This window comes from Ornithodoros turicata, chromosome 6, assembly GCF_037126465.1.
Source record: "Ornithodoros turicata isolate Travis chromosome 6, ASM3712646v1, whole genome shotgun sequence".
In the NCBI taxonomy this organism is placed as follows: Eukaryota; Metazoa; Arthropoda; class Arachnida; order Ixodida; family Argasidae; genus Ornithodoros; species Ornithodoros turicata.
In genome coordinates this window covers 36,656,346-36,683,931 of record NC_088206.1, presented here as the reverse complement: position 1 = coordinate 36,683,931, position 27,586 = coordinate 36,656,346, and the positions used below count along the sequence as shown (strand labels likewise).

Genomic DNA, 27,586 nt, shown 5'->3' with positions numbered 1-27,586 from the left:
GGTGTGACAGTGATATATGTATTATATTTTGTGAACACTGTGTTTTATTTTCCTCTTTCTTTTTTTGCTTTGAATTTTTAGATTAAGTGCTTTATTTAGACATTCAATACATTACAAATTATAAATTGCGTAGTGAATTGCGTAGTAGTAGCACATGACTACCCCGCTTCATTAAAATTGCTACCCCAAAGTTGGCAGTAACTCGATCGGTGCGGGACAGATGACATTAGTGCACAAATGCGCTTGGATTTATTCAAGAACAAAAACAGCGGGCAATTACATGTCACACTACTATAGTAAGACAGGAAAAAATGGTACCGGACCCAGCCGTTATTTTCTTTCTCCCGCACATTCTTCTGAATACTCTTAGTACATTCGTGCATACCGTGCATGAACAGTCTATGAACTAGTGCTGAAACAAGTTTTTTTATTGTCACTCCCGTGTTCTTTTCTGTGTTTAAGAAGTAGCAAACCGGCTTCGCACCTGGCTGACGTTTTCTTGTTATCATTATTAGTATATTTTTTTTCAGTAAACATATACCCCCCACCCCACTGGTATAACCCGCATACTTTTATTCGAGGTCTCCTCCTGACCACTCCTAGGATAGAGTAGATTACACAGACAAAAAGAACTTCGGCCAAAGCCGGAAAAGAGAATAACGTCAAGTGTAAGCGCTAACCGAAGGACAGAAAGCTTTTCACCAGTACCATGCTTAGGCTAGAGTAGGTTACACAGACAAAAAGTTCACTGACCTAGGTCTAAGAACTCCGGCCAAAGCCGGAAAAGAGAATGACGTCAAGTGTAAGCGCCAACCGAAGCTACTACCCGAAGCTAGCTACCGATCGGGTTATTGCCAACTTTGGGGTAGGAATTTTAGTCAAGCGGGGTGGTCAGGTCCTACAACTAGGCAATTCAAAGCAAGAAAAAAAAAAGAGCAAATAAAACACCGTATTCACAAAACATAACTATCTCTGTCTGAGGAGCATCATCTGTCACACCAAAGATGTGCTTTTGTGCACAAGCGATGGCAAAACCATTCCATGCCTGCGGGACCTTTTTTTCCGCCTTTTGCAGGTGGGACCCTTCTTTCTGGGACCGTTTTTTGCTACACCATGCCTCCAACTTGGCAAAACGGGTCCCATATTGGACCCGTATCGCCAATGACAAGCCAATATGGGTCCAATATTGTGTGCTGCTTGGGGTGCTTCTTCCGCGACATAGTAGCCCAGTTCACTTCAGTTTAAGTAAATCGCACCTGCTTTGTGTGTCATAATGCCGGGTCGTCATCGCGTCTTTGGAAGTGGTAAACAGTACGAGGCCTCACGTACAAAACTGCGCGTTTAATGCGAGATTATCGGATGAATACAATTACCGATACCGAAAAGACGCTCGAAACGGTACACAGAAACAGTAAACGCCTTGTTTACAAACGATTTTGCAGCCGATCACAGATGCGGCCATCTTTAAGGTCACGTGTGCGTTGACGTTTGCTGTGACGTGCGACCAGGACCTGTCCAGAATGCATTGCGTTCGCCCAGCATGCTTTTGTGAGTGGAGTAATATATTAGATGCCAACCCTGTGCCAGCCTTCGCAATGCATTCTGGGATTCTCATGTCTACCACGTGACCGCTCTCGTGACCCCACGAGCATGGCAGCTCCCGGAGCAGATGACGCGAGTTGTGGTTGTTTTCGTTCAGGTATCAGCATTGCGATGAACGCGCGCATGCAGGTTTTATTTCTGTGTGTTCGGAGGTTTACTCTAGATCCCAAGAGCACTCACGGTCTGCACGACGAGTATGCAGGACCAGAAACATCACTCGTGGCATCGGTGACTACGTTTTTGTTTGTCACTCAAGTGTTAAATACCATTAATCGAACTTGTACAACAATGGAAGAAATGGAATGAATCTACGGCACAGCGAAAGCTCGCAAACGAACGACTCGAAATGACTCAAACACACGCAAGGGCCTGAAACAACGGATCAAGTACTTATACTGACGAATGAAACGTTACTGCCATGACAGCGCTGCTTTCCGTTGAACGAGAGCCGCGGCCGGGACAGACAGAACGGGCGTTACCATAACGTTGATTCCGCGATGGTGCTAACATTTCAACAGTAAATGACTTTGGGAAAGCACAAAAGCACGGAGAGCGGCGCGAACAACACGCGTTGTAAAACCGAAACAGGACCACGTGGTGGACAGGAAGTAATTGCGGTTTTAACTCGAGCGACCGGCAGAGGGGTCTCACGCAGATCTGTTCGAAATGGCCGTTCCTGTGTTTCCTTCTTCCATGCATGTCTATGCACGGAGAGTTTTTCTTGAAATAACAATGCTGCTTCGGGTGCTCATCTAGCAGGATCCTGAGGAAAACAGTAGAAAGTTGTGCCACTTGTGTGGTGTCGTCAGCGATTGCTATCTCTGTCGTTCAGAAAGCAACGCCTGTATGTGTACCTGGGCATGGCTCACGGCTTTTGCGAGGTGTGCAATAGGGAAAATTGTGACTATGTTCCGTTTCTCTACTGCACGTTCAGCTTTCCCTGAAGTTACAAAATGTGCGCCTCGCTAACTCGAGTGTCATTGTAGGATATCGCAATAAATACACGCAAAAAAGGCGAAGCAGTTCGCACGGAACAACAAACGGAGAAACGTGAGGAACTACACAGACGCAAGATGTGGAGAGCAGCAGGATGGAGGAACTCGCTCACTCTGCACGAATTTGACGTACGCGTAAGAGCAGCCAAACAGGTACCTTTGCCTATATTGAATAACCGAGTAAGTCATTAGTGCATGCCTAAATTTTCTCATCGCAAAAAAAAAAAAAAAGGTTGTTTACCTTCGTATTTGTCCTCGCAACACCCAGGTTTGATCGCGCATCAAAATACCAGGGTTGCCGGGCCAGATTTCGGATTTTTTCTCGCCTTCGCTACCTGTTGACATTTACCTTGGCGTCACAAGAACGAACATTGAGCTGACTGTAGCAAGCCCGTGAACGCGTCAGAGGTCAGGAACAGGAGTTGAAGGTAGCGCGTCAGAATGATCCGAACTGGTCGAGATAGCTCATTCATTTGGAGCCAAGCAGTTGAGACTTGAGACGAGAATAGCCGTCTTGTGTATCCGCGCATATAGAGATAGGAAACAAACACTAGAGGACGGACCTGGCGCGCTTCCCAGGGGCCTATCCCCGTGTGTGACCACGCAGCCATCCCTAGGGCATGAAAAGTGTTTGCAGGTGAGTTTCTCCCGCCAAACTACAGCGGAGCTGCGTAGTTTGCAAGCAACATGAGAAGTCACGTGGCATAATAGAAGGGCCGTGCACGCGCGAGGAGGAATGGCGTAGACAATGAGCGAGCATTACCGTACGTACGGCGTAAGCGCTGCTTCAAGCATCATAGTTTTTTCTCCGGGGGCATCTCTTGGACAACAACACCACTGCGAAAAAGACCACTTGGATATGTCACCATATCATACTGATTGCGTACATAAGGAGGCTTGGACATCGTACTCACAGATGCGTGAGCAGAGCCGTCTTCTTATCTTAGCCATCTTCTATCAAAGATATAATCTTATAGTGTTCCACGGTATAAGACAGTAACGGATAGTTTACTTGAGACTTATACATAAAACGCAATGACGCAGGATCCACATCACGCGCAATCGTGATTAGGCAGCGATTGCGATCGTCCACAGGTGCGGACAAAGCGAGTCTCGTCGACAGAGATCAACAACGCAGACACCTGTCCCCCGTTCGCGAACATGATTACACACTTGAAGGAGGGTTGGCACAGGCGCAGTGGCTTCCTTTCACTTCATCGTCTTCTCTCTACTCGCACTGCCGGTTCCGGGCTGGCAAGATGGCGGTGATGGCAGCGGCCCGAACGAAAAAAACCACATGGACAAACGCTGAAACAGCTGAAATAACATTTGGCTTAATGTGAATTTCTTTCAAGTAGACATCCTGGACCAATGTTTTCTTTTAATTTGAAATTTCAATGGGTATTGTGCAAAGCTCTCACCAGACGGTTTCAAATGAAAACCTGGATCACGAACGTGAAGTGCGGACGACGCTGCGTGTCCAGCAGGATTACGCCGACCAGGATTGCGGGTCGATCCAGATCGTGTGCGACAGTGCGTTTTGGGTATTACTCGAGTTGGATCCACTTTCTTTGGGACAGCATCATTTCTCGAATTACTCGCAATGCAACGTAGATTGGCCATTGAAAAGCGGCTACCTACTTACTTCTCTCCATACGAGAATGTGGGGATACTTACGAGTGAAGTGACACGCTACAGGATTTACTGTGCCAGATTATACATTTCACACTTCTTGGTGAAACAACTGGAAGCGAAACCGAACGCACTCACAATCCGTGACTCCGGTTTCTTGAGTTCCTATAATAATAAAACTAGGTGCGAACGACAAAACACAGCCAAAAAATGATGCAGAAAATCTTTATTTTTCATTTATGGAATAAACAGGTATCAGATATCCATATATTTTTTTTTTAAGTTTGAGCAACGCGGCACGAGAAACGACCACGCCAGATCTAGCGGAATGTGGCAGTCCGTATAGGCAACCTCCAAGGTATATCTAAACTGGTAGCGAAAACAAGCGAAAATACCAAATCAGACCCATCGGCAAGGCCACCAGCAAGAGGCGCGAGCGATCCTGGGTGTTGACAGTAGAGGTACGGTTGTAAACAGGAAAACTTTACAACATGGACGTGGCTTGTGTGTGTACTAATAGGTTATTCATAATTTCAATGTAGAAAAAGCTTTCTGTTGCCCCGCTCGTGCACATATATGAGATCATCTACCACTCCAGTACATTTCCGTATCCTGCTCCTTTGCGCATATGTCACAGTTGGGTCTGTTTATCCGTGCGTCTCTGTATCCGTTCCGTGTGTCCGTGCATTGTAATACAGAGTTCGTACACTCTTTGGGTTAAACAGGAAGCGACGTTCACATCTCCGTGCTGTGAACCAAGATTAACACAAGTGAACAGATGAATACAATGATCCCATGTTGCTGGGCCCGCGAAAAAAAGATTTGGTCATGGGACGAGCGGCCATGATGGTGTGAGTGTTAGCAGGAACCAACTGTGTACCAACGATGTTGTGTTTTGTTGCAATGGACCTATAACGGCCACTTATTGAATACATGCAAACGTCTAATCACTAGGTGTACGTATAGCTCTAGGTGAGAAATGGGCCTTATGTGAGCCTTCCTAATTTCTCTATGGTCATCACGATGCGTTTCTGTTTGGAGTTGTCAAAATCTGTGATAACTGTATGCATTTGGGATTGATATGATTCATTAAATCTAATATGCTTTATTTTTCTGTGTTCTCGTCTGGTATTGTTGACTGGGCGCGGAAAGGGAATACAAGGCAAGCGAAGTGGGCCGGGCCAATGTAAACGTGCATGGATAATTATGCATTACTTATTATTCATACTAGTGATGTCGTCTCTGACGTCATTTATTTACAATCCTAGTAGTCCGCGCAACGGATGGATGGCGCTGACCGTCTCTATCATGGCGGCATTCTGAAGACACAGGGGCCTATGGGAGTTACGCTACCTGTTTAAATATACCTTGCAACCTCCTCCATACCACACGGATGTCGGCTTCCGTGCTGTCACGCTCCAGGGACGGAGTCCGACCCCTCTCCGCGCACGTCGCTTTGTACACAGCGGCACGGCTTAGGGACTTTTATAGCTTGAGATAGCAAAAGTAGATGGCGCCGCACTCGTCGGCGCCCTCCCGTCGCGGAAGAGAGGTGGGGATCTGAAAGCAACAGTGGTCTAACTTGGAGGTGAATTGGACTGGTGAAGGGGTATTTTCGTCGTTAGTGAACGAATGTATTCATTTCAAGCAAATGAGTCGTTCAGTCTGTACAGTTCATTCACGAACAACACGTCACTAGTTTGTTTTTTCTTGTTAGCGTCGGACTTGTTCGTACAGCCAGGAGCGTAACACCATGTCATAACTCACACTGGAATGCGAAAGTCGGTGTATTTACCAAGGTCTTTTCACTTAGTACATCATTTAGTATACAGGGTGTCCCACCGAAAAAGGGCCAGGGGATAAAGAAAAAACGGAGTGCTCTACACAAATGGAACTAACTGTACGTGCTTAATTGCCAGTTGTGTGGTCTATTCAAAAATATTTTTTCATCGCCCCTTGTCAATTAATTAGCGGTAATTAATTTTCTAACTTTTTAATTATCGGTTTTAGCTTGTTGACAGCTTCCTCATTGACATCTCAGATGCCAATGAGGAAGTTGTAGTACATGTCGAAAAAGACGCAACTGAAGTGGTTGCTATGGCTTATGGTTTCGTTTTTTCCCGGCTTTAAAAATTGGTTTCAGAAGCCGCGCGCACCACAGAGCGCTCCCCATAATTCGGCGCCCGCGCGCGACGATTGCAGTGCACTCTGATAGGTGTGCCGTGAAACAGGTGAAATATCTTCCTCTTGGGTGACGTGGCCCAAGGATGGTCTCCAAGCGCTAATCTGAAGGTCAATGTACGCTGGAGGGTGCTGGAATCGTCGCCGGCGGGTGCCGGATTGTGGGCAGCGATCTGCGGTCCGCCCGGCATCTGAAACCAACTTTTAAACCCGAGAAAAAACGAAACCCCAAATCATAGCGACCTCGAACCACTTCAGTTGCGTCTTTTTCGACATGTACTACAACTTCCTCATTGATATCTGAGAGCCAAAACCGATAATTAAAAAGTTAGAAAATTAATTACCGCTAATTAATTGACAAGGGGCGATGAAAAAAATATTTTTGGATAGACCACACAACTGCCAAGCACGTACAGTTGGTTCTATTTGTGTAGAGCACTCCGTTTTTCTTTAGCCCCTGGCCCTTTTTCGGTGGGACACCCTGTATTGCGGTGCGAACGTGAAGCAGACGAGCTCGGAGACAATCGTCTGCCGTGCGCTTCCATTCGTGTGCTTGGGTTACGTCATCAGGATGTTACTATCACTGGGACATCCTGAGCTGCAGAGGGAGTGGGAATATGTAAGCTGTTTTGAGAAGAGAAATTCGGCCAAGTTAGGCTGTAAAGCGGTGCTGAACATTACTGTTTCGGTCTCATACACACGTTTCTGGATGCGATCTTCCTTTTAATGGGTGCACACTAAAGGAATTGGAGAAAACTTCACTGCTTCGAGGAGAATTGGTCTTGGAAGAATCGCTACTTGGAATTGGAGAAAACTTCGCTGGAAAAACGCCTGCTTTGCAGGATGTCTTTTCTCGTACAATTACAGACCCTGATGTTCGCTTCGAGATGCGGGTTTAGGAGAACTCGTCACATGCCCGGTCATCACAGGCCAACTGGTCATAGGTGAACTCGTCAAGGAGGCAACTCGTCACAGGGCATCTTGTGCGAGGAACTGCCGTCACGCCGGAATAACGTCACAGTGAAGTGCCACCTGCTCACCGCACCGCACCGTACTCCCCACCGTGTGAAATAAGTAAAAGGCTCTCCTGACCTAACCTTGGTCAGTCTCGACGGGTGCATATTCTCCATGAACTGACCCACTCCCCACCGTGTGAAATACGTAAAAGGCTCTCCTGACCTAACCTTCGTCAGTCTCTCAACTTTTGTCCGCGCCCCAGCAACGGAGCCCCACGCTGTGTTTTCCTCACTTCGATGCTCTCCGTGCCCTTATCAAAGATGTGGAATTTTTACGGTCAGCGGTCTTCAGAATCCGGATTCGCGGAAGTGCGGGCCGGGCACTGGACTAATCCCCTTGGTAAAACACGGTGAAACGCATTCCCTTTGGAACGGGGTCACCTTGTAACCAGTGTTCCGGTGACGAACCGCCCCCCTTGACAAGTGTTCCGGTGACAAAAGGACCTCGTACCAGAGGGCCGGTGTGACCAATTATCCTGCGACGAGTCTTCCGGTGACGAGTGGGATTGTGACGAGTGGACCGGTTCCCTCTCCGCTACATCAGACAGTATTTCGATACCGATGAGATTGCACATGCATGCGCAAAACAATGTAGAACAGTGCTGGGACGGGTATAATAGTGACGTTGTCCGACTATGAAGTGTACCTCTTGTATCGTGTGTTTTACGGAGCGCCACTGAAACACATAGCGAGACACGACAAGGAAGCGATTTGTCTAGCTCTGTTGTCTGTGAACAGTCACCAACTAGCCCAGTTAAAGTCCTCTGAGTCTGTGCTAAAGTGCCCAACTAATGGGCATCGAGTACGAAATCATCATCAGCCTACAAGACCCACCATATCGTATGATTTCAACTTAGAAGAAAACTTTGTGGACCTCAGGTTTTCATCGACACCTGTCTAAAAATGAGCCAAAAAGAGTAAATCCGCACGTGAAACATCCAGATCACGGAGGGCGGTTCAGTCCACAATGGAGCACGGCCTATCATGCTTTCCTCTTTTATGTATCGAGCCCCCTGAGTTTTATTGGGGTAGCCTATTAGAAATGAGAAATGTACTGCGTTGAGGTGCTGTGTGGTCAGTCGAGCCTTGTGTACGGATACCCCGTTTGCATGATTTGCCATTGTATAGCTGTTATAATTTGTCATCTGTTCCATCCTGTTTGTTTCAGGAAAGTGGCACTATGAACTAATGCTAGGATCCAAAGGTGTTATGCAAGTCGGCTGGGCCACATACAACTGCAAGTTTTCACAAGAGGTACGACAGCTGCTTTTTTAAATTTTTTCTGAGGCTCAGTACACTCTGGGATAGTAGTGTAGTGTTTCACATAATGGAGTGTTTTTTTTCTATTTTATCCCGTACAGAATCTTTATGAAAAAAGCTATGAGAGCATCATACATGTCGCTTTTGCGGTCGAGTTATACACCAAGGCGGACATGTTTGTCAAAATGACTAATTACCTAAAAATAATAATTAACTCTTGAGTTGGAGAATTTCGACCAAAAGCGAGATAGCAGAATGGGACACAACACTCCTGGAACGAGCGCTTGCCGTGAAATATATATAGAGCCGAATTTGGTTATGCAAGTGAGCAAAAACCTTCGCCGACAGCGCATAACGGATCAACTGGCCAACGCCACCAAGACACACAAGTCCCACTTTACACCTCCTCTCCCTCCTTCGCTACGTGAACACATAAAGTCAGGAATAGCGTGTTACCGAGATTCGCCGTTCTGGGAATTGAAGAACTCACACTCTTGATTCGCAATCTAACTTGGCAAATTTGAACCTGTAAGCTAAAGGTACACGCTTGTGAGGCGCAGGGGTGCCCTCCAATGTATTGCTCCATAAACAAAAGCGTGGTGGGCGAACACAATGCATTCTGGACAGGTCCTGGTCACACGTCACGGCAAACGCCAACGCGCCCGTGAATTTAAAGATGACCGCGCCCGTGATACGCGCTGCTTTGGACTTCTTCCACCACGGTAACTATAGGCACCGTGCGACACCTAACGGGGGCGCGCTGCTCTCTGAGCCAATTACATCTAACCATTGACATGGAAAGTACATAAAAAATCTTATCACGTGATATGTTCCACTACCACGACTACGCAATTATTTTCTTCTACCAGTTCTTGCAATGATGTTGAATGAGCAGAAGTTCAATATTGTTTTACAAGGTCTAATCTATCACCACTTATAGGCCATTTGAAAAAGTTCCAGGGAGCAGCGCGCGCTCTGGCAGGGCGTGCCGGGAAATGCTGTGCAAAACGACAGCGATTTGCTATCGCCTCCGATCGTTGTCGTCGTCGTACTGGCGCATGCGCCGTCGCTGTCGTTTTGCACAGCATTTCCCGGCATGCGCGCTGCTCCCTCGAACTTTTGCAAATGGCCTATTGAAACTCAACGAACATAACAGCGGTGGACCACCGGACGATTTTCATCTAATGCTCTCTTGTACGCCATTCAAGAATCTTCATACAAAGAAAGGAAACATCAATAAGAGATTGTGCAAGTTTGTGGCAACTAAGTGCAAGTTACTGAAGCGATACAAATACGGCGACAACGTATCGATTGCAGTAATCAAGGCTGGATTCAAGCGACCCATAATAAGACATCACTATATGATGCATTCTCAATTCATCAATCAAACATGAGAGAACTGATGTCCTGGGGCTGGAACAACATAGAAAGGACAAATACATACAAAGCCTTAAAAAGAAGATGTGGGTTCGAGTCCTACAGCTGGCTAACCTTTCCAGTGACTTCTTCTTTCATCATCAATCAAGACAACAAACGAAAACTTCAGAGTTTGGAATAGGACAATAGTAATTTATCGAAATAATCGAGTGTATAACTGAAATAATAAATAGAATCTTTGTCATCACTATAATGAATTCTATGCATCGCAACGAAAACAGATTGCTTGCGATTGTATTTAGCATGGCTAGATTGAGAACAATGATTTCTAAGGAAACGAATATTCCACACTATGTAAGAATCCTCACATGGAATCAGCACAGACAATCAAATAGGTTTTACCGACTACACTCTTCAACATTCGAAGGATAGAATTGCAGGAGAAGAATCGGTCATTGAAATTTAGAGGTATGATACATCAATCTTTGTTTACAAAAGTGGATCACTAATCTTTTGCGAAAGCTTATCATATTTCGTGAATTAAATTGCATATAGTGTGTATATTTCTCAAACAGCTGGACTAGCTCTCTTATTCTTGAGCAACGACAAATGTATAATTGAGAGAACGTACCTATAACATCTTTTGACAATATATATGTTGAAAGGAATCTATTATCAAATGCGGCGATGCAAATGGGGTATTTTACAAGCATGACGTGCAGGCGGAGTCTACAATTCTAATCACGCAATCCTCATAACACACGGCACACAAACGATTGTGAGATAAATTCTAACTGGCAATCAGATTTTGGAAGAAGCGAATCACACAACTGTCATCAGAAATGTTTAACCAATATACAATGAGGATTAGCACCATGCATAATCACAATGGAAGATATGTAATCTTAGTTATAATAAGCAAATATTCATTTTGCAAACTTAACCATTATAAGCAGCACAGGCCGCACATAAACGTAGATCCAACTCACAAAATGTACCCGAGGTTTCCCGATGACATACTAAAAAACTATCACCCTATTCATAGTGTCATAGCATACGGGCACTACAAATGGAAAGGGCATACCTTAATTTTATAGGTTTTTAGTTCATAATGAGGTAAAATGCAAACTCCACACCAAAGATCATTTTCTTGTTTAAATTTTCCAAATCAAAACTGTACACACTTTCTTACAATTTTTTCAAAGATATAGATTAAAAAGTTGTGCATATAGTCACACATCTTATACAAGATATTTGATTGTGCGTTAAATGCTAAAATTTATCGGATCACTTCCAGGAGGAGTGGAGACTGGCACACATCAGTAAGTGTTTAATTAAAATTTGAACGGGTGTTGCAATTGACGAACTGAGTTGTAGAAAGTGTAATTTCACAATATGCAAGCTTTAGCTTGCTCACTTTGACACGCGAAGGTTTTAAGAACTCTTTCGTGATGACAGGTAATTTAATCGAAGAGTTTGATATTTTCTATATACACTACAACGCAATGTGGATTCTCTACGCCATGGAGATTAATAATTACGAATATTTTTCGAATGAAATTTACTTAAAATTCGAAAAAAGGGTGGTCCACGTCGACAGTAGTATATGATCAGCTCAACTGGCCCACAACTCACACAGTGGCCTGGACGCCATTAATGAGCAATCGGAGCAATTTGGGACCCCCACAGTAATTAGGATCATTCAGTGAGTCATTACACTAATTGGGGAGCATCTAAGACGTGTCCAGACCACTGTGTGAGTTGTGGGCTAGTTGAGCTGATAAAAAAAAATAAAGAAATAGAAAAAGTAGGCAGAAAAGAAAAAAAAGAGATAGAAATAGAGTGGAGAGAAACAATTTATTCGAAAATCAACGACGCCGTGGCGAAGAAACCGCTCCGGAGTGACCAGCGCTTGTTGGCCTCAGGTAGTTGCAGAGATCGACGACAGGTGGCCACCTAGTTGCAACGCGTCACACCAGATGGAGCTATCATCATAGCTCTATGCGAGAAAAACAGAGAACAACAAGATACTAGCTGCAGGTAAAAATGGCAACACTTGCTCAACAAGTCTAGGCATGCGAGAGAAAAGGCCTAACCGCTACTGCTAAACAGCACGGAGAAAACAGTGCACATCGGGGAAAAGGCTTAGGGGGGCGACCGGTTAGCCTAACCGCAGCATCACAACACTACGCAGCTAACACAAGGCGGGAACCGCAAAATGCTAAACGTGCGTCAACACAGAGAAAAGGCTTGGTCACAGCTAAATAAGTTTAGACATGCACGTACGGCAAACATGCGAGAAAAGGGGCGCGGTCAAATAATGGCAAATCACTCGTTGGTCACTGCTAAACAAGTCTAAACACGGGGGGGGGGGCACCGCAAACATGCGAGAAAGGGAGCGCGGTAAAACAATGCGCAAACATCGACGAATCACTCACCTTTTCCCCGGCGGCGACGGTACGTCTGTTCCATCTGAGAGCCAGGCAGAAACTGAGCAAGCACGGGGACTGCGGAGCAACCGAGCGCACGTCTGCTCTCCGCGACAGCCAGCGAGCAACTGACTGGGACGCCGCGCCGCGGCAGCTACGCATGCGCGCGCGCGGGTGGTTTCTGTTTTGGCTTTCTGCTCCTTCCACTGCGCGCGCGCTCATAGCGGTGACGGGTGGCTTCTTCGTTTCGGTTTCGGTCTCATTTTTTTGCGCGTGTTTATCTCTATAAAGGCAGCGCGCACTGCGCTCGCGTCATCATTCTGACCGATACGTGGAAAACGCCATGTGTGGTTTATTCTCCTGCGTTTCTCGTCGTCGCCAGGAAAAGACAAAAAACGAAGAACTTCGTGAATTTATTCGCGGCGGATCGTGGATTTATCGTGGAGGAAGCCTTTCAAGTGCACTGCCTAGAATGGTTGCAAGCACGTCAAGAAATGTGTGAGGACAAGATGAAGACGCTCGACTGCATCTTAGCGGCAGACAGACTGACGAAAAAGAGGTCTAACTTTAGCCTGGATAATCTGTATTGGGAACGCAGTTCTGATGTAGAGGATACGACGACGTGTAAATAAAAGCGATGCATTTCTCTTCGAGTCTCAGTCTCTTCTTTTTTTTCGTGCAACGTGTTCGCACGCAACATGTCTTCCCCCGAACCTTTTCGTTTCCGTCATCCTTTTCGCTGTATCTTAAGCGACCCCTCCATGTGCGGCAAATCTACGTTCGTTGCGAACGTGCTGAGGAACCTGAACTACGTGGTGGACAGGCCTCCGTCACAAATATTCTACGTACAGAAATATGCTTCGCCGAGCATGCAGGACGAATTTGGGGACTCTGTAAAATTTACCAGGGAGCTACCGCGAGAGTGGGACACGTCGCGCGCTACGCTGATCGTCGTCGATGATCACATGACCGACGCTGGTTCCTTGAAGGAGGTGACCAATCTTTTCATTCGGGGTTCTCACCACGCCAACGCGTCGATCTTCTTACTCGTTCAAAACATCTTTTTCGACAGTAGCCATTTTAGAACTATATCCTACAACGCCAGTTACGTCGTCCTGTGGTGCATCGTGCGCAGCATGCACCAGATGGAACATTTCGGGCAACAGCTATTTGGCAGAAAAAGATTGGAGTATTTTCTGGACGCATACAAACAAGCGATGTCATCGCCCCACGCTTATTTACTCGTGGATCTTCACAACTATATGCACGAGGATCACAGGTTGCGTAGCAATATCGTTCCGGGAGAACGTCAATATATCTACGCCCCGAAATGAATCTCCGCCCTCATCTCTAAGATCTTCTAAGAAATTCCACTTTTAGAAAATAGGCGCAAGGTCCACAGACTAATAACAATGTATAAGCTTTATAATGCATCGTCTTCCTTTGTCACCCCTGCCCCCTTCTTCTCTGACCGCATACACCACCATTACAGGTTAGCTCTTCCCGTCTGCCGTAGTGAGTATTATAGAAAATTTCCTTTGATATTATCTTTGCGCGACTGGAACTCTTTGCCACCTGATTTTCTATTGCCAGTCAATGTAAGTGCTTTCGAAAGGTTGTGCATTGAGTTGTACCTGTTTTGAGGTATATAGTGTTTGTATATATTGTCTCCCCCCTTATGTAATGCCTTAGGGCCCTTTAAGGTATTAAAATGAAATGAAATCTCACTTTACTCAAAGTACTCTCCACTCTACCCCCTAAGCGCCGTCGCGACGTCTTGAGATGTTCTTCCTCGGCCGACATGAAACACCTCTCCGAAACTTGCCTCAATGCATTGAACGGAAAGGTGGCTCTAGCTCCAGACATGTTCGCGCGTTTGAAGAAGCACAAACGCTTCTTACGACGGCTCGCCTAGAAAAAGATTCACAAGAATCCGCAACGTTTGAAGCGCTATCTGTCTCAGCTGCAAGGACAGGGCGTTCTTTCGTCGGTGGTTCCTCTCATACTTTCCGCCGTGTTGAATCTTTTCGCCAGTGGCCAAGAAAATTGAAGTGACTGGCTCCTCCATCGGGAACATTCTTTCCTCGAAGGAAAGTGAAAGCGACGTCAAAGTGAAACTCATACTGCAAGCACTGTATCGCATACTCAAGCAGTACGGATTTGACCCCTGCGACAATAAAAACAAGGCGTCCGACACTACAAATGACTTTGACTACTCACTCTTCTCTCCAGAGGTGGACGAAGAGGAAGCGGAAAGGGTCGTCTCGGAATTAAAGAAGGTTATTTCCTGGGATCGCGACGATTGTGTCTCCTTGTCGGGCAAGCCCATCTAGCATTCCTCCATTTACGAACTCGTCAATTATTTGTTGCAGCGTAAGACGGGAAACAACAACAACTTTATTTTGGCTTTGGAGAGTGGGGAGGTTCATCGCCACAGGCGATACTCTACCCCATTGCTGGTGGGAATGTAGGGAATAAAATAACGAGCCCCTTCACAATAACGATCGAAGTCCGATGGTGTGCAGAAACGTCAGTAGAGCTTTGAGCGCAGAGCATTGCTGGGCTGGATTAGGCCAGGGACCAAGCAATTTCGATAGGGAGAAGGGGCGAGAGTCCAGCTGACGAAGAGACTCGGAGAGTGTGGTTCGGGAAGGTTGGTACTGGGAGCAATGAAGAAGAATATGCTCCAGATCCTCAAGCACACCACAGTGGCAGCAGGTGGTAGAGTCAACTTGTCTCAAGCGGTAATGCCACTGAGCTGTAAAGGCCACATCGAGGCGCATTCGGTGGATTAATGCAGCATCTTGACGAGGGGTGTTTCGTGGCATGCGGAAAGCGAGCGTTGGATCAACTCTGGTCAACAGAGAGGGGGGAAGAATGTCGGTTGTCCATTGGCGGGAAGCCAGGGGTGTCACTAGGCGTCGGAGAATTGAACGGCGGTCTCCTCTCAGCAGAACAATGCTGATCCGTTTCCGATACGACAATGCTGCTTCTGCGGCGCTGTCGGTCTGCTCGTTTCCCACGACACCACAATGGGCTGGAACCCACTGGAGAACTAGCCTGTGGCCTGCTGCGTAGATAGTGTGGTAAGCCATTAACACATGTGTGACTAGGCGTGCAGATGGGCCTCGTATGCCGGAATTTTCAATTGCTTGAAGTGCAGATTTGGAGTCTGTGAAGACTGCCCATTCCCGCGGTGTAAAATCAGCGATGTGTTATAGAAAGAAAAGGATGGCATAGAGTTCCGCAGCTGTGGAGGAGGTTGGATGTGAAAGGCGTCTTCCGTGCACTACGCCTTCGGATGGTATGACGAATGCTGAGGCGGACTTGTTGTTTCGGGATGCGCCATCGGTATGTGCTGTCGTATATGTAGAAAACTTCTCGTCTACCAGAGCATGAAAATGGGCTCGGAGGACTTGAGGGAGGACCTGATCCCTTCTTTCCAGAAGGTTTGGAAGGAGTACAAAAGTGGGCAGTACCGGTAGAGACCAGGGGGCTTCCGGCGGTGTAGTGTCCTTAGTTATGAATCCAGTGAGAGTCTGGTGTGTCCTCTTCGCTACTCGATAGAAGTCGCTTTCAGGGCAGTATCGAATTTTTCTGGCGGGGAATGTGAGCAAGCAAACGGAGGAAGTGCCGAGCCGTTTCACGTTCACGGAGAACCTCAATCGGGAGCTCACCAGCTTCAGCCAGTACTTGCCGTGTTTCAGCCATTCTTGAAACTCCGAGGCATCGACGAAGGCTTCGAGCAAACAGGGACCGAAGTGTATTTAATGAAGTTGTTGATATCCTGTGCAGAATAGGAAGACTGTAAAGCACAGTCGCACTCACCAATGCTGCGTGAACGGCGAGCAGGGAACGCTGACCACAGCCCCATCCTGAGGCAGAAGGATGTTGAATTGCGGGGAGCCATCGCTACACTTTCAAGGTGTTTAATGTGCCGAGCCCAGCGCAAGTCCGAGTCGATTACCAAGGAAGTGGTGGAAGTGTACCGGCTCGAACTTCTTTGTACCAAGCCAAAGAGTGAAATTGGCCATAGCTTTGCGCATGAAAGGGAGCTCGACACAGTTTTCGGATGAAAGGTCCATCCCAAGGTGCGTGAGGTACGTATGAATATTATTTAAAGCGAGCTGCAGGCGGCGCTGTATGGCTGGGCGTGATTTTGCTACTGTCCAAAGAGCGACGTCATCTGCATACACGGAAAACCACACTTTACGAGGAATTACTGATTGTAGGCCGGCCATCACCACGTTAAAGAGTGTCGGGCTGAGAATGCTTCCTTGGGGGACTCCTTGTGGAACAGGATGCTGAGGGCTTTGTCCTTGGGACGTACGGACAGCGACAGTTCGGTCCTAACTAAGTCTTGGAGACCGGAAGAAGAGCCGACCGGATACCCCAAATGAGCGCAAGCCGTGCAGCACACAAATGTGCGAGACGGTATCATATGCGCGCTTGATGTCGAGGAAAACCGATAGGACGATCCGTCGATGGGCACGAGCATGTTGAATTGTAGAGACTGGGTCGACAACTGGATCCATGGAGCTTCGGTGGCGACGAAATCCAGCCATTTCGTGAGGAAACGCATGTTGTTTTTCGAGCCACCAGTCGAGGCGATGCAAAACCATTCTCTCCATCAGTTTCCCCATACAGCTTGTCATGCTCACAGGGTGAAAGGAGGATAGGGCATTTGGGGGCTTGCCTGGTTTCAGGATGGGAACAACCAATGCCTTCTTCCATGTATGTGGTAAAAATTCTTGTTGCCAAGACGTATTATACACATGAAGGAGAGCTCGGAGTGACCGCCCGTCAAGGTTTCGCTGGGCGCATAGTTGATTTTGTCGGGTCCAGGGGACGAGCCAGCGTTCACAAGCTGCAATGCTGCCTTTAGCTCGATTAGTGTGAAGTCGCGGTCCATAACTTCCGGGAGACGGGGCCAGTCTTGGTGAAGTTCAGCTGTCAAACTGTGGACAAAACTGCGGTGTAGTCGCGTGGTCGAGGCAGCCGCCGGAGTCGTGAGTACCACACAGAAGTCCGTCGCTAGCGTGTTTTCGTCTACACCCTTAACGATAGCCAAGGCCGCGAGAGGATTCTTTTGAGGGGGCGCCTCCTTCAGAGATCGGATTGTCCGCCAGATCTTCGTGGCCGAATCAAACGGTGAAAGGTGGTGGCAAAACTTACGCCAACGCTTCCTGCCCTCCTGTTCTCGTGTTACTATTGCTTTCATCCGGCGGTATTCCACAATGTCCGTAAGTTGCCCTGTCCGACGAGCCGTTCTTTCTGCTCGGCGACGTAATGCTCAAACGTGGTTAATTGCTGGGGAATGACCGACATGGCCTGTTACCCTTTTAGAATTGACCACCGCTTCCTGAATACCGCGGGTAGTTGCTGGAGAGAGAGCCTCCGGGGACGTACCGCTGTGCACAGATGTTCTGAGACCCACACGAAAAAGTCTCCAGTTTGTGAAAGAAATCAGTCCAGTAGTTGCTGAGAGGGGCAGTCTGTCGTGCGAAATGTATCGAGGAAAATGATCGCTACCTCTAGTATCGACGTCCGTAGCGCACAACAAGTGGTGAATTATGTCGGTTGAGCGCCACGAGAGGTCCAATACATCGAGTGACGTTGGCGATCGCATGTAAGTGGGCTCGCGGTTGTTCAGCAGGCACATGTTATTATTCTCCATTGCCTCCAACAACCTCCTTCCCCTACTGTCCGTCCTTCGGCTTCCCCAGGCCGAGTTATGTGCAATGAAGTCACCCAGCACAAGCGCTGGGGCTTCCAGAGAACCAAGTAAGCGTTCGAGCTCACTCCATGGGACCTGTACTGCGGGACGGATATAGATACTGACGACCATTAACAGCATTGGGCCAAGGCGGATCCTGCAGGTGACGTAGTCATACGAGCGATGACAAACTGACCCGATTTGCGCAGCAACGAGGTCATTGCGAACGTATAGCGCTGTTCTGCTCTCAGGGGATTGATGAGATCGATAGATTGTGTATTCATTGAACGCGATGTGTAGAATCCATGCCTTGTTCGCATATAGCTATGAAAGGGAACTTGTACTGTTGTAGATGTAATTTAAAATCAGGGAGCTTGTTACTCAGGCTTTGAGGATTCCACTGCATTGCCATGGCCTTTCTAAACAATACCGTCATGCTGATGCGAAGATAATGCCTCCAGTGCCAGAAGCGCTTGGACCTCGGGCAGTTGCGACGCACCAGGAAGAGCAGAGAGGGGGGATATGTTTATTAAGAAAAAGAAAGGAAAGGGAAAAGAAAGGAAAGGTGAAAAGCAGAGACAATTGCCTTAAGTGCAGCGAGTACCGCTGAGAAGAGTCCCAGAGAAGGCGTACCTTCAGAGGCTGATGAGGGTAACTGTCTCCTTGTGCCTGCTGGTTCCGTCACACTGGCGTTAGTGTTTGTAATCTGCCTTGATGGACGAGGAGGCGGTGGGTGGCTGGTTGTGATAGGCTTAGCCGCGATTGTGTTCAGCAACCCTCGTTCACCTGGTGCAGATCGAGGGGGTAGTGCAGGAAATTCTTGTGCATTTGTACGAGACTGGAGTGTGGCACTACCACCCCTAGGAGCATCATACGGAAGTCGTAGTGTCCGCTCTTGGTGCCTTTTGGTGACGACGGTCCTGACAGGGACATAAAGAAAATGATGCGTGATGGCTGGATTTGCAGTTAGCACACTTTAGCTGTCTTTTATTGTTGCTGTCTGATCTCCGGTGAGGCCCGGAAGATGGGAAAGAAATGGTAAGACGGGAAAGAAACCTTCCTGGTCCCCAAGTCTCGAAAGTATTGCGCCTGATTTCTCTGCCCAAATCTCGCGAGCCTCAACAGCAGCAGTAGCAGCGAGCCTCCATTGTGTGGACGACTTTTGGAGGGATATGAGAAATCAGAGGGTGGTTTGGGGTGTGTGGACCGCTATAGAAAAGCGCGTCACATGAGCAAAAAGAAGGCTCTCGCCATTCTCAGAAAGCTGGACGCCTACACGCTACACCATCCGGTGAGGAGAAAGTTTAATAGGAGACGCATCATCGCGCTCAAGGTCAACGACTTGTGGCAAATGGACCTCACCGACTTTTCAAAATACAGGAGGTTCAATGGTGGCTACCGCTACATTCTCATGGCGATCGATTCCCTCTCCCGCTTTCTGCGCACCCTCCTGCTAAAGACGAAGCGCCCCGCCGAAATGAAAAGGGCCATGATAAGACTTTTTCGGGGAGGTAACGCACCTACACACATCTTTTGCGACAGAGGAGGGGAATTCTACAACAAGACCGTCAAGGAGTACCTGTCACGAAAGAAGGTCCACATGTATTCCACCTTCTCTCCCGTAATCAAAGCATCGCAGGCAGAACGGGTGATACGCACTTTACGCGACATTCCGCTATTTTAGAGTAACCAGAAAATACCACTTCGTTCCCGCGCTTCCCACGATCGTGCGCGAGTACAACAACACAAACACAGGACGTTGGGCATCAGCCCGTCCGAAGTCACGCCCGAAAATGAATTGCAGCTGTCCAATAAGATAAATGGGAAGCCCGTCGTACCCTCCGTGAAAAAGAAGCTCAAAGTGGGGGATAAAGTGAGGGTCCTACTACACAGAAAAGGTTTTCAAAAGAGCTTGGAAGGGAGTTGGTCACCCCAGATTTTCACCATCTCCCGCCTGAGAGACACCTCCCCTCCCGTCGTGCACCTGGAAGATTACAGGGGTAAGGAAGTGGACGGCTCTTTCTACCCGGAGGAGGTACTCATCGTAACCTGAGACACCAATCAGCCGTGGCCAGTAACGAAAGTGCTGAGAAAGAAGAAAGTGAACGGTCAGAGCCTCTCCTTGGTTCGCTGGTTCGGTTACGACAAAGAACACGACAGTTGGGTTCCGAGCAGCGACGTGGTCAAGATTGGGAAATGACGTCAGACATCTACGTCCACCTCCTGTTGAACGCCAGCATGGGTAAGTTTCCCTCGAATAAACTCAACGCCTTCACGGTAGCTTTCGATAGTCCGCTTCAGCTCTCGAATCGCTATAAAGTCTGTCTGGTGGATCTCAGCATAAGCAACGATTTTTTAAATATCGGGTAAGAAAGGCAAGATGCAAAAATCAAGGTTTCTGCCGAGGACACGGTCGAAGCCGGGAGAACTTTTCGGGTCACCTCGGATCTCGAGAGGGATTTGGGAAAAGCCCTTTCGGAATTTAACGTTTCTTTCGTGTACAATAAATCGCGATACGACTTCGTCTTACCCGTAGACGTGAAGGCCGTGGAATTGGGCCCTCGGCTCGCACAGCCGCTCGACGGCTCGCTAGCATCCCGCGACGCAGGTCGTGCGGTGTAGCCTCCCAAATTGAGCGAACGCGAAGCCACCTCCATCTTATTGGAGCACGCCACACCCGTCGCTTTTGGCGACGTCACTTTGAATTGGGAAACCACGTCCCTACGTAACACACTCAACAAGTATTTCCAGACGCACAAGCTGGACGCCTGGCTACAATTCGGGGATAATGTCTACTCTCTGAAAACGCCGAAAGGGATGCACGTACCGGAACCCTTTATGAAGCTGCTTCATCTCACACCCGTCGAGGGACACGGAGAAACGCTACGCGGGTCTCTCCCTGTAGCGCGCCAATTTTTCTTTCACGATTAAGACGAAAATCCTTCGATCTTTGCAAGTTCATCTGCCTCCCGGCTATTATGCGACGCCGCAAGCACTTCTGGATGCGATTAACCAGCGTGTAGGCGAACGCGCGCGCTTCAGCTTCGACGGAACTGAACAGAAATGTAAAATTCGGCTTTCCGAGGGCACCTCCACCCGAAGACTTTCCGAGTACCTGGCCATGATTTTGGGCTTCGAATTGCGCACTGTGTTTACGGGGGAGGATGCCACGAGCTCCGTCGAGGTACTCCTGGAACCCCCATTTGACAACATAATCGTCTACATGGATATCGTGGAACCCACCTACGTGGCGAGCGAAAAAAAAAACGTTATTAAAAATACTACCCTTTTATTACGAGAAAGACAAGAACATCGTTACCTACACGTTAGATAACATCCAGTATTTTAACCTGTCCCAATTCGAAATTCCCTCAGGGACGATTGTTCTCGCAAACGGAACGGGAAGACGTTTACCGCTGCTATCTAAAGGTAGAACCGATGTAACGTTGCATTTCATATATCTACTGTAATTCTTCAAAAATAATCCCCGCCTATACTGGTCCCCTTTTCCAACGAGGGGGCGGTGTGTTGAGCAACATATCCAAATTTATTGTACCCATCTGGCAACAAATAAAACCTATCACCAAGAAAACGTTGAAGCGCCTGCCTGTGAATTTGGCCGACGGCGCAGGAATATCGCGCGCAGTAAAAAATGACGGCCATAGCAATGGGGAGAGACGTGCTGGATTACATGGAGGGCTCTGGAAACAACAACAATGGAAAGAAACGTCGCAAAAGACAACAAAAGGTGACGGCACACGACACACCTGCAGATATCTTTGGTACGCCGTGAAGGTCACACATTCGCTCCGCGCTCCGTCCATCATGACGTCAATGAAAGGAAAAATACAGACGCAACGGTCACCGCATTGTCTTACGAGTGACGTGATGATATTCGACCCCCCTTCTGTTCAATACGGAGTGGAAGATACTTCGTACCAACTTTTTTATCCGGTCAACGGAGTAAATAATTCCGTGCTCGAATTTTCTATTCAAAATTTACAAAAGGGCGCACTTGGATCTCTACGGCAGTTTCGTGTCTTTGACCGCACGCATTGTTCGCGACGATGGGGAAGAAATGGATGAGAAAGATGTCGTTTTCCCAATAAACCATCTGTTGAGCAGCATGTTTAAGTTGGTCAACATTTATGCGAACAACAAGCTCGTCAGTTCCAACGAGTTGTATGCCTACGGGAGTATTTTGGACGTCGTGGTTCATTCCACGCCCCTTGCTCAAGAAACCGTGCACGCGGCTGGACTCTTTGTCGAGGACGACGAACATTTAAAGAACGATTATGACATCTCGTCTCGCGGTCTGAAGCAACGTTACGAAGCGACGAAGGGTGGAAAATACTTTAACCTGGTCGGACAGATCAATACCGGCCTGTTTCAACAGCCCCCCCCCCCCTTATGGTACCTGCCGTCGAAATTCGCGTCGTTTTCCTGTTAAACAACGACGAATTTAAACTCATAATGGTCCCCAACGACAAGAAATCGTACAATTACGAGGTGGACGTTAAAGAAATGACGTTACACTTGAAAAAGGTGACGCTGGCACCTTCCCTGTTTTTGGAATACGAGCGGCGGCTTCAGACCGCGCCGGCCATCTACGTGTTACGCGGATTGGAAACTAAAGTGCGGAGTTTGAGTTCCGGGAGCTTGGACGCACACTTTGAAAACTTTACCTCGAAAGGGTGCCTTCCAAATTATGCGTCGCCCTGCTTGCCACGTCTGACTTTCTCGGTGACATCCAATCGAACCACTACAAATTTCGCCATTACGACCTGTCTCATTCGATGCTCTCCGTGGACGGCCAGCAAGTGCGAGCCGAGTGCGACTTTAAGAACGACCTCGTCCAAATTCCCTACTTTAACTTCTCGCAAGAACTGGGTGAAAAACATTTCAAGTACAGCTACGAGCGATTTAAAATGAACGGGTTCCTTCTCTACTTCAACTTGGAGGTGGACAAGTGTTCTCCTTTGCATTTGAATGAGTGGCGAAAAGGAAACGCTTGCCTGCAATTACGCTTCGCTAAAGCCCTTCCACACGCGGTCACCGTCCTCTTGATTTCCGAGTGTCCCAAGCTCATGTGCGTCGACAAGGACCGTACGGTCACCTTCCCATAGAAAACATGTATGAGAGCGAAATCTTGAAACTCGTGTCCTTGAACACCTTCGCTTCCTCCATGCTAAGAGGCATTTGCACTTGCGACGAAGCCTTCGTTTTACGCAAGCCCGGCTATTTCATCATGAATATGGAAAAGCGGAGAAAGCGCGTGTTTTTCTACAGTTACGGACTTCCCCCCATCAAAGCAAACCTTCGAAGGACTTTACTAGTGGACGAGTATAACGACCAGTGTATTCAATCGCTTCTTTCGCCTTACTGCGGGCTTTTTTTGTATCTACGTAGCCACGCGCATGTCGAAACGCTACAGCTTGAAAAATTGTGTATCCATGTTTTCCTGTAACCTCAAAGAGCATGACGAAACAATAAAACGTCTCCTCGTGAGCGAATTCGTTTCGTAAAATAGTCTATTTTTTCACGACATACACAAGACACTTGTGAGACGATCTTCCACCGTGCTGACCCCACGCTCGTCACCGGTCACCATGACGTCGAGGGATGTGTGTAGAAGCCAGTAGCGATGGATGATAGGGCGGTTGAAGCCCGCGTTTATGAGACACGGGTCGAATGCCTCTCCTCGTCTATACTTTTCCAACAGCTCGAGCTTGTAATCTACGAAACGCTTCATTTTCTTTGCAATCTTCCCACTGACGGTGAATAGACGTAAAGGTATCGTCTTGAGAATCGAGCGAAAGTCACTCTCGCAGCCATCGCTGTGAATATAATCGCGTAATCGCAGTAAGTCCCGATACATTCGTGTTTGCACAAAGGTTGCAAACCGCTGCTCGGGCGTCATGACTGAGACGGAATGAGAGCATATACACAACCTTTTTTATTGATCGTGAGAGGTTATACATGAATTAGGCTCCAGCTTTGGTTTTGTAACCAGGAAGACAGCTCAAATACAGACGAAGGCTCGAGTCTAACCAATGGCTGGCGTTTCTCGACCAGAGCCCACCGCAGCGACAGGTGGTCAGTTGATCGCCGATCCGCAAAAAGGTCTTCGGAGGAGGCTTGAAGGTTAGGACCAGGGGTAGATCTCCCGTCAGTAGCCTTTTGTAATCTGCACGAAAGGAGCGTGAGAAACACGTGTTTTTTATCTTAAACACACACACACACATACAATCTTCTTCAGTCACAGAGTGACACTTGTGGTCCATCTTCTTCATCACTTCACTTCTTCACTTCTCCATCTTCCTTTAATAGTCGAAGTCCTTCGCAACGAACGTCGACCGGTACCGTGCAACAGCCGAGAAACGGGCCAATCAATCGGTCCGTCCAATGCTTTTGCTGTGAAAAAAATGTGACTGGTTATAGAACGTATTAAAAATAATGAGGAGACGTACCTTTGGACCACAATCCACCACAGTTGGTGCAGAAGAAGCTGGCGCTGCCAATCTCCCGAAATATGTGAGGCGGGAAAAAAACGACTTCACGCGCAGCAAAAGTGTTGTAAACTGGAAACGAAACTCTTCAAAACATTTCGACGATGATGACGACATGGGTATTACTTACGAGGATCTACCAAATTGAGCATGATGGCGCGAGAATGACGATCAAACGTTCGCTTCGACATTTATAGTAAAGCTTTTCCTCTCACTTTCTATGACGTCATTGAACGTGTTTGGACTTGTTAAGACGTGTTTGAACGTGTTCAGACACGGGAGAACCGTCGAAGTCGTCCCTGGACACACTAGTTCCTCTCTCTCCCTCTCTATGACGTCATTGAATGAGTTGGAACATGTTTGGACATGTTTTAGACATGAACCCACGATAAGAAAAACATCACGGAGCACGAATTAGACTAGTGGTTAGTGTATCGCGTCCAGTGTAGGAGGATCCTGAGTTCGAATCCCACTCTGGGCCTTCTCGTCGCCATATAGAAGTCAGCCAAGAGTGTTAGCTTGGCATTAGTGTAACGTTTTATTCAACGACGATAGTATCATTGTCATATGCGACATCGCAAAAAGGCGCGAAAGACTGAAAGCGGGATGGGCAAAGTACAGACGACACCGTCGCAATGCGAGGAGGAGGAGAGCAGTGTAAATAAATATAAAATAAATATACTATAAAATACGTCGTTCTACGACGATTGATCGAAAGCCCATGGGGGCATCCATCCACGATGTGAGTCGTTTCGTGGACCAAAATGTAAGTTGACCGATTCTGCTGTGTGAGCGTATTCTATGTATGGCATTGTTTTTTCAGGTAGCAATAGCCACTGTCACCGCATGTCACTAAACACACAGGGACTCATCCTAACCTCTCTCATCATCATCAATCTCAAGCGTTCCTGAACTGAAGGGAAAAGTGAGCATTGTCTCGTGAGGGGGAATGATGATTTTGTTCGACCACAGTGCCACGCTGTCTCGTATGTCAGTACGACCCCATCGATGCCATGCTCGTGGCCGTAGAAAGAGAGCACGAAGCTAGAATAGAGAATCTCGGTAATAGCCCAGTTGTCCTTTCAGATGACGACGGCGACAGAGTAAGTAGTCCGCCTTTCGTAATAAGTGAAACAGACGACGACGAACCCCTAGATGGGCATGAGAATGCAGACGAATTGCTCATGTGGGAAGGGGATCAATCGTATGCAGATTTCATTCCTCTGTCTGGTAGGGTTAGAGAATGAATCACCAGATGCAAGCCCAGAAGTTCGAAACGAAGCTGAGCCTGTCATAGAATCGTTGAATTACGAGAACACGTCGTAGAGAATCATCCCTCCATCACGGAGAGACGATTCCTTCCTTTTTTTGTCACAGATGAGGCATTTGACGGAACGGCTACTAGGTACACGCTTCTCTGTTCCCCGCACGATGACAACGTCGACGATTTGCGACTACCGAGCATAGCTCCAGTAATCAAGCGCATCCTCGAAGCTTATTCCATGCCTTTCAAATTTTATCTGCGCTCAAAGGCTCTCATGGTTAAGGACGGAGCCGACGGGTTGACTTCTCATCTCCTTCACGTGAACTTTCAGAGAGTGGTTCATAATCGCCAAGAAATCGAAGGCGCGATAAATGCTGCCATCGCAGAGTCCTCGCAACGCGTAGAAAACTATGCGAGAGAAGGATCTGGTTTCACCTCGAACGACGTCCAATATGTCAACTTAAAACTAACGCGCTTAAAACCGAAGCGGATTGGGTGCACGATCGAGCTTCCCAAAATGTTGAAGAGAAAAACAAAGACTCTTACAAACGTCAAACTTCCACCGAATCACGAAAACGAGTGTTTCAAGTATAGCGTGCTGGCATTCTTGCATCGTTTGAGGAACAACCCAAACGATTATGTCAGATGCCACAAATACATGAATCCTTCGAATCCCGAGATGCGTGTAACGTACTGGCCGCCCTGCTTCCCAGTCACTTACGAAGACATTTCCCTGTGGGAGAGTAAAAACAAAATCTCTGTGTACTTGTTCGACGAGCAGACGAGTTCGATATCTACCGGGCGGATTCCCTGCGGGCTCTATCAGGATAAAGTCCACCTGCTCGAGGTTAGGGAGCATTTCGATGGAATCAGAAAATTTAGCATTTTCATGGGACGAGGTTACTATTTTTATTGTGAGAAATGCACGAGCGGTTATAGGACGAAAGGGGCGTTGGAGCAGCACGAACGTCTGTGTCGAGACGTGAACGAAGTTATTCTCGAAATGCCAAAAGCGGGGGAGAATGTCTCCTTCACCAAGATACAGTACATGCATCCCTATCGCTATTTCGCGGTGTCGGACACGGAAAGCATACTGGAAAGGGATGCACTCGTTAAGGACGCCTCGAGTGTGATCAGGATGAGCTCGTATAGCGTTGTGCTAGTGAGAAGTTGTGATGGGAAAATAACGGGCGTAGAGGGCTATTTGGGACTTTACGCAGCAGAAAAATGCTTGCTCGCGCTCAAGGGATTTAGCGAACAAATCGATAGGCTGAACCTTCTTCCCTCACCGTTGGTGATGAGTGTGGTAGACCTTGTTCGACACGAGTGCGCGACGCACTGCGAATTTAACCGACATACGCGGAAGGTGTTGCATCACGACCACACCCGTTTCGTAGACCCTGGTTCCTCGAATTTTGTTGCGACGCTGTGTGATACGTGTAACATTACAGAACTCGTCGATTGCGTGCACAACCTGCAATACGACTTGAGCTCCCTTCTCCGACACATGCACGTTCTAAATATGGGTGAACCGTGCATCTTGGCGTCTACCACAGAAAAAATACGAGGCTTCAATATTGGCAAGCTCCATTTCCGCGATACCAC

The 27,586-nt window shown here is 47.6% G+C and overlaps 1 protein-coding gene across 3 annotated transcripts in view; it reads left to right on the top strand.

The window, feature by feature from the left end:
- Nucleotides 1-27,586, top strand: part of LOC135396544 (E3 ubiquitin-protein ligase RNF123-like) — a 502,532-nt gene that overhangs the window by 115,587 nt on the left and 359,359 nt on the right. For all 3 annotated transcript variants that reach the window (XM_064627582.1, XM_064627583.1, XM_064627581.1), the window contains exon 7: nt 8,595-8,680. In XM_064627582.1, coding sequence (XP_064483652.1) covers nt 8,595-8,680 — 86 coding nt within the window. The remainder of the gene's footprint in view (nt 1-8,594; nt 8,681-27,586) is intronic.